We start from the raw sequence: 6,010 nt of genomic DNA on the forward strand, positions 1-6,010 counted from the left end.
ACCCGTGATGTGCAAAATTAACTCATGTAATCCATTTTCACAGTTGTAAATTTAATCAACCGATTAACAGTACTTCATTACCAATTATACCATATCTGTTGGAGAGGGTAGTTGGGCCCACCATTTGGTGAGAGAGAGTAGAGAGCTTGGAGATGGAGGATGAATAAACTTGTAATTTTCTGACTTTGGACTTTTTGTAAATCGTTGACCCCAAAAAAAGAAAGACTTTTCAAAGTTTTTCCATCCAATGTGACATCCCCATTGTGGTATACCTAACTCCACCCTATGTTTTATTTTATTGGTTTGAAACTTGCAATTTTCAACACCCTAAGAACCTCCTAGGAAACAGTGTTAAGTGCCTTAATGACTTAGAAAAAGGTGGCACAATCAAGTAGATATAAGGTCCAATGTGTTTAGGTATTTCCATTCATGGGAATTAAAAGGTTTGAATTGGCAATGGCCAAGTTGCAACTTCAAAAGCTTTTGGTTTTTCCCCTTATTATTGGGAACCATTTAATGTATTCTATGTTTGGTGTTTGTTGCATATAATTAAGAAGACAGAAAAAAAAAAAAGTGGTCAGTGTTCTTCTAGGATTGTGAATTTGCTCTTATGGTATTGCATGTGAGGAAGTTAAAGAAATGAAAGGAAGAAAAGAGCAATATCCAACCAAATCTATATCTACATTTATTAGGAGCTTGATAGGTATGGAACTATTAACACATAGAGTGCCCCATCAAGCATCAAAGAATTGGTGGGGTGGACTATCCAATGCTCAATCACCTTCAAGTCCTTTCCTTTTGGTTTTTTCTCCTCCACTCTTTCTTTCTCTCTCTCTCCTCATCTATAGTAAAATGAAAATTCTCTATACTTTCCCAAAACTATGCAAAAACAAAAACAACATTCATTCTCTAGAAAGAGCCACTCCACAAAGCTTTTTCACCTTCCCCACATCTCTTGTGAACCTCTTTGATCCTTTCAGCAGACCTGCAAATTCCACTGCAACTCCAATCAAATGAAGCAACACAAACATTTCCTGCCTGTGCTTTCCATTCACAATCTGCCACATGGAAATGTTGTCCAACGTTATTAATTAATCAATAAACTGCCCAAATGAATAATTTTGAGAAATAAATCTTCACCTGGTGGTGTACCACAGCAGAGTCTTCGATCATCTATGTGGTCCACATCAAGTCCAATAAACCAAGCACCTAGTGAGACATCCTCATTGGCATACTTGTGGAGAACGTGCCTGATACAAAGACATACACATTTTTAAGCCATAAGTTTTCTTTGAATTGCTTTTTCCCAATACAAGTCATATGTAGCACTCACTTGTTGTTTGAAATGTATGTAGCCAGATCTTTTGAAATGGCATACAACTGTCCCGTGGCATGACGGAAATACTTGTTTCCAGCCTCACCAAATTTCCAGTATTCTGGCTCGTGGTACCTTACCCCTCTGCAAGAAAGTCGGCAAGTAAGAACATACAAATGAAAGTGGTACATGTTTGTATAAGGATAACAGAAAAAGATCCTCACTTTTGAGAAAGAACAGGCCCAGATTTCATGCATCCAATGTACACCCGTGGTTTTGATCGGTGTCTCACTAGAGTTTGTCCTAGTGTCGCTGAAAAAAGAGTGAATATTGTTGTGATATGCATGGCATGGAACAAGAATCCAACCATTTTAATCACAAACTCCTCATGGGAGGTTAGTTTATGAGAGATTGAGAAAGCTTACATACCTATATTTACGTGAACATCGTCATCAACTTTGATATAGAAGTCAGCATCCCATAAGTTAACAGCAGTGGCAAAGTAGGTCCTTGTCTTTGCTGACAATTCAAGGTATCCCTCAACATGATCCTGCAGAATCAAAGCACTCAGATTTCAGAACTGTTGCGTATCTTTTAATCTTTCCTTGAAATAAATGAGATCATGCTGCTTTGTCAAGTGTTTATTCAAGTTGAGACAATATGAGTGAAAAAGAGACAAACAGGACCATTACCAGTCTCAGAAAATCTCCATGCTTCTTATCTTCTGCTTCAATTGCTCTGTCTAGGATACCCCCTGATGTGGCACTGGTGACAGAAAGGAAAAATAAAAAGGTTCACCTGAGATTGTATCAATTAATTTATGATACTAGTGCACCTGAGATTAAACTAAAAGCAAGAGAGCTGAGATATGCACCTATGACCAATTACAAATCGGATGATAATGCCCTTCTCTTCCTCTAGCTTCTTTCTTTTCTCACCTATTTACCATTTTATCACGAGAGCACATAATAAGAAACTAAGGGCAAAAAAGTAGAAAAAAAAAGTACCAACAAGAAATAACTGGGAAGAAAGGACGAAAAATCATGCAATTATGAACCTTGTGGCATCCATGTCTCACGAACTGAGTCTCTTCTTTTTCTGCTGCTGAAAGCAGTGTTGATTCCTACGACCATTAGGTACCTTCTTCTGCCAGATGATTCACTCATCTTGATATTTGCTGGTACTGGAGCACCACTTCGTATAGACTCCTGAGCTGCCTTTGCAGCTGCTAATTCCATCTCCAAGTTTGAAATAGTCTTATCAAGGGTTCTACATTCCATGCAATTACACATCTTTAGCATAAAAACAACAATTAAATAAAATAAACTACTACCAATGATAACATAAGTATAACTCACTGTATGGCATTTTGTGTCTTGGAAACCTCTCTATAGATTCCTTTACTTTCACGCTTCACTTCCTTCTCTTGCAACTGAGGGAGACAAGCACACAAACATAGGAATTTCACATGATTTTACATCATACCCGAAACATTAAATTCAAGCTATACTGTCTTTGAGAACTACCAAGTAACTATCAAAACTGATCAAGCAGGGGAAAAATGTAACAATTGCTTACAATTCTTGTATTACAACCCTCTGAAACTACATTCAATTTTTCAGCTTCCATGGCTGTTGTTCGTCCAAGTCCTTTAGGTTCAGGCATAGTCCACATCCTGCTACGCATTAAATTTCATATAAGCAAAGCACCACAATAACTGTGTAACAAAGTACCGCAGTAGGTACATAAACATGATACGTTATAGTCAAATCAGAACCTGAGAACAAATAAATATGTTAAGCTGTTAAAAAAACTATGAACGTTGAACTAAAAAATAGTCTATTATGATGTGCAAGTACAAAAATAGATGCAATTTAAAAAACCGAAGCACCCCCAAATATGTTGGACCATCGCTATTTAACAAGAAGGCAGATCCCAAAACAAAAGGTCCATCATTCAACGTTTCACCAACTTGTAAATATAAAAATAAGTGCTTCAGTTGCAACTACCATAGGAAAGACTAAGAGTGTCAATCAATTATTACATGTCAGAGGTCTTCTTCCCCATTGATTAGTGAGAATGATATGACAAGCAAGTGATGTGTGCTGTAACTAAGATAAACCAGTGATTTCTTTTTCATCCACAAAAAGGAACTATTCAGGTAAACTTGCTGTTAGGATCTCGAACATCAACGGTGAAAACTGAACATGGACTTGATTGTTGGCAAAAATTGAAAGATGTTGAGCCGAGCAGAGTGTTATGTGAGAGCAGAATTCACATGTCATTAAAATTTTGTAGTCAGTGATATTAAAGAAGATATGGAAATTTCAACCGAAAACTGAAATGGATAGGATCTTTCATTCATGATTATCCAATACAGATCCATTCCACTTCTTCTTTGGGTTTTCATATACTGAACTATGGTGAGAAAAGTATGAGTTGACTTAAGACTGAATTCATAAAAACTGGAAACATGTAAACAAAAATAAACACACACCCTAAATTCGATGAATTAAACAAGGAATTAAAAACCAGCTGAATCTTGACCTTCATTATAAGGATCTGAGAGCCTGAAATATATGATGAACAGGACTAAACAGAATCTAGAAAGCCCTGAAGAAACTATCAATCAAAATAAGGAGACAGAAAAAACAGAGAATTGATATACCTGTTGGTGAAGACCATCCCAGCACAGAAGCTTCCAATACAGAGAAAAATCACCCATTTCTTAGACATAACACTTTTGGGAAGCAAGTCTCCCCTGCTTTTCCAAGTCATTGTTTTATACACTCTTCAAAAAAAAATCTTGCAACTTTGCACTCAGCAAGAAAAACCCATGTTAAAAATCACGAACCAAATTGCAAGAGGCAGCCAAAGGTGCAGAAAAGGAAGAAAATTTGGAAGTGGGCACCTTGGGAGAAAAGAACAAGAGGCGAGGAGAGAGAGAATAAAAACAGAGAGGTGCTCTGTTTTGGTTTAGGATTCTACTTTGTTCCTTTCTTTATCCTATGCCACGCTATGCTTTGCTTTGTGTAGCTATGTTCTCTCTCTCTCTCTCTTTGGGGTGTGTGTGTTTGTGTTTGCTGGTAAAGGAAGTTGAAGAAGAAGAGAAGTGAGAAGACTGACTTCCTAACCGCCCAGTTTTATAATAGCATATTACCAAACCGTCCCTGTCGGGGCCATCCTTAATTTAATGACAGTTCAGTAACTGTGTTTTTCCCATCACATGATCACTCCCTTCTTTCTCAATCTCTGTGTCTATATCCTCACCCATTTTTCAACTAACAACATATCATTCACTCAACTCGTCAACATGTCAAAATTTCTTTTTATTTAATTTAATAACTAGTTTCTAATTCCAGTTTGTTATGGTGTTATGCTTAAAGTTTTATACATAATAACCTCTAATTTGTTTTAAGAGTATATTGACATGGATCATTCATCTTTTGAAAATAATAATTTTTTGGTTTAAACCATTTAGTTGTCCCTATTTTTGGGAGGTTTTTCCATTTTGATCCTCATCTTATTAGAATCCCAATTGAGTTTCTATAAGTGCTAATTTCAATCAATTAACTCCCTGCCGTTAAATTTAGTTAAAGGGGTTAACTTTTTTACACAGCTAGAAGGATGACCTGTTAATTTCTGTACATGTGGCCTATTTAGAATTGAAATTTGGCATGAATTAGAGTTGAAATTGATTGAAATTAGCACTTATGGAACTCAATTCATGCCACCTTTCAACTCTAAATAGGTCACATTTATAGAAATTAACAGGTCATCCTCCCAGTTGTCCAAAAAGTTAATCTTATTAATTAAATTTAACGGCAGGGGCTTAATTGATTGAAATTAATACTTACAGGGACTCAATTGGAGATTCGAATAAGACAGAGATGAAAATGGGAAAACTTTCCGAAAATAGAGACAACTAAATGGTTTAAACCTAATTTTTTAATTAATTGTGATTTAAATTGTTTTTAACATAAAAAAATGTAAGGAAATTAGATTAGATTATAATATCAGATTCAGCTCGTGGGACATAATGTTTTGTTGTGTTCTCTCCTAACACGTGAGCAAGAAAGTTCACCAAAAATACATACGAAATTGATTTTTTATTTGAGAGTATATCTTTTCATTTTAAAAATAATCATGAAATGTCAATATTTTCATTTATCTATCTGTATGAATTTAAATCACTGAAAACTTAAATAAATGAAATATTTTAAAAAATGTAATAAACTTTTTATGCTAATTTTGTATGTGATAAGAATTTATACCTGTACAGAAAAGTTGTGCTTATTCCTTTATTCCTTTAAATATAAAAGAAATGTAAATTTCTTTAATGAAAACCAATAAGTAGAAGAAACATTTCAGGTAATGAAAACTATATAAACTAGCTCAAGGGTTTTAATTAAGCTGTCTTAATTTTCCCAGTTCAAAAAGTAATTACTTTTGTTAAGGGTTGTTAAGGGCACAGATTACTAAATGAAATAAACAAATTTCTTTAATTAAAATGACAAAAAATCCACTTCTTCATAATTTCAATTGTGTTTTATAAATAATTTTCAATAGATTTAAAAAAAATAGTTAGCAGAACTATTTACAAATAGAGAAATATTTCTAGGAAATATATAAATTCAACACACATGATTCTCCACTGTCATTTCTGGCCACTTTTTCTGCAGAATATGTGCCTTG

General features: G+C 34.8%; 1 protein-coding gene across 2 annotated transcripts; it reads right to left on the reverse strand.

Moving 5' to 3' along the window:
* Nucleotides 1–594: 594 nt before the first annotated feature.
* LOC106762811 (probable beta-1,3-galactosyltransferase 2) lies at nt 595–4,438 on the reverse strand. Of its 2 annotated transcripts, none has more exons than XM_014646884.2 (11): nt 3,984–4,438; nt 2,894–2,993; nt 2,674–2,747; nt 2,373–2,584; nt 2,190–2,253; nt 2,008–2,080; nt 1,745–1,865; nt 1,540–1,627; nt 1,334–1,459; nt 1,141–1,250; nt 595–1,058 (listed from the first exon to the last, which is right to left on the reverse strand). In XM_014646884.2, exons 1-11 carry the CDS (start codon nt 4,091–4,093, stop codon nt 910–912), a joined length of 1,227 nt encoding a protein of 408 aa, XP_014502370.1. In that variant the 5' UTR covers nt 4,094–4,438; the 3' UTR covers nt 595–909. The 2 variants fall into 2 exon arrangements, with proteins under 2 accessions (XP_014502370.1, XP_014502371.1); XM_014646885.2 differs by having other exon boundaries at nt 2,894–2,990; nt 3,984–4,437.
* Nucleotides 4,439–6,010: the final 1,572 nt, after the last annotated feature.

This window comes from Vigna radiata, chromosome 5, assembly GCF_000741045.1.
Source record: "Vigna radiata var. radiata cultivar VC1973A chromosome 5, Vradiata_ver6, whole genome shotgun sequence".
Classification (NCBI taxonomy): domain Eukaryota; kingdom Viridiplantae; phylum Streptophyta; class Magnoliopsida; order Fabales; family Fabaceae; genus Vigna; species Vigna radiata.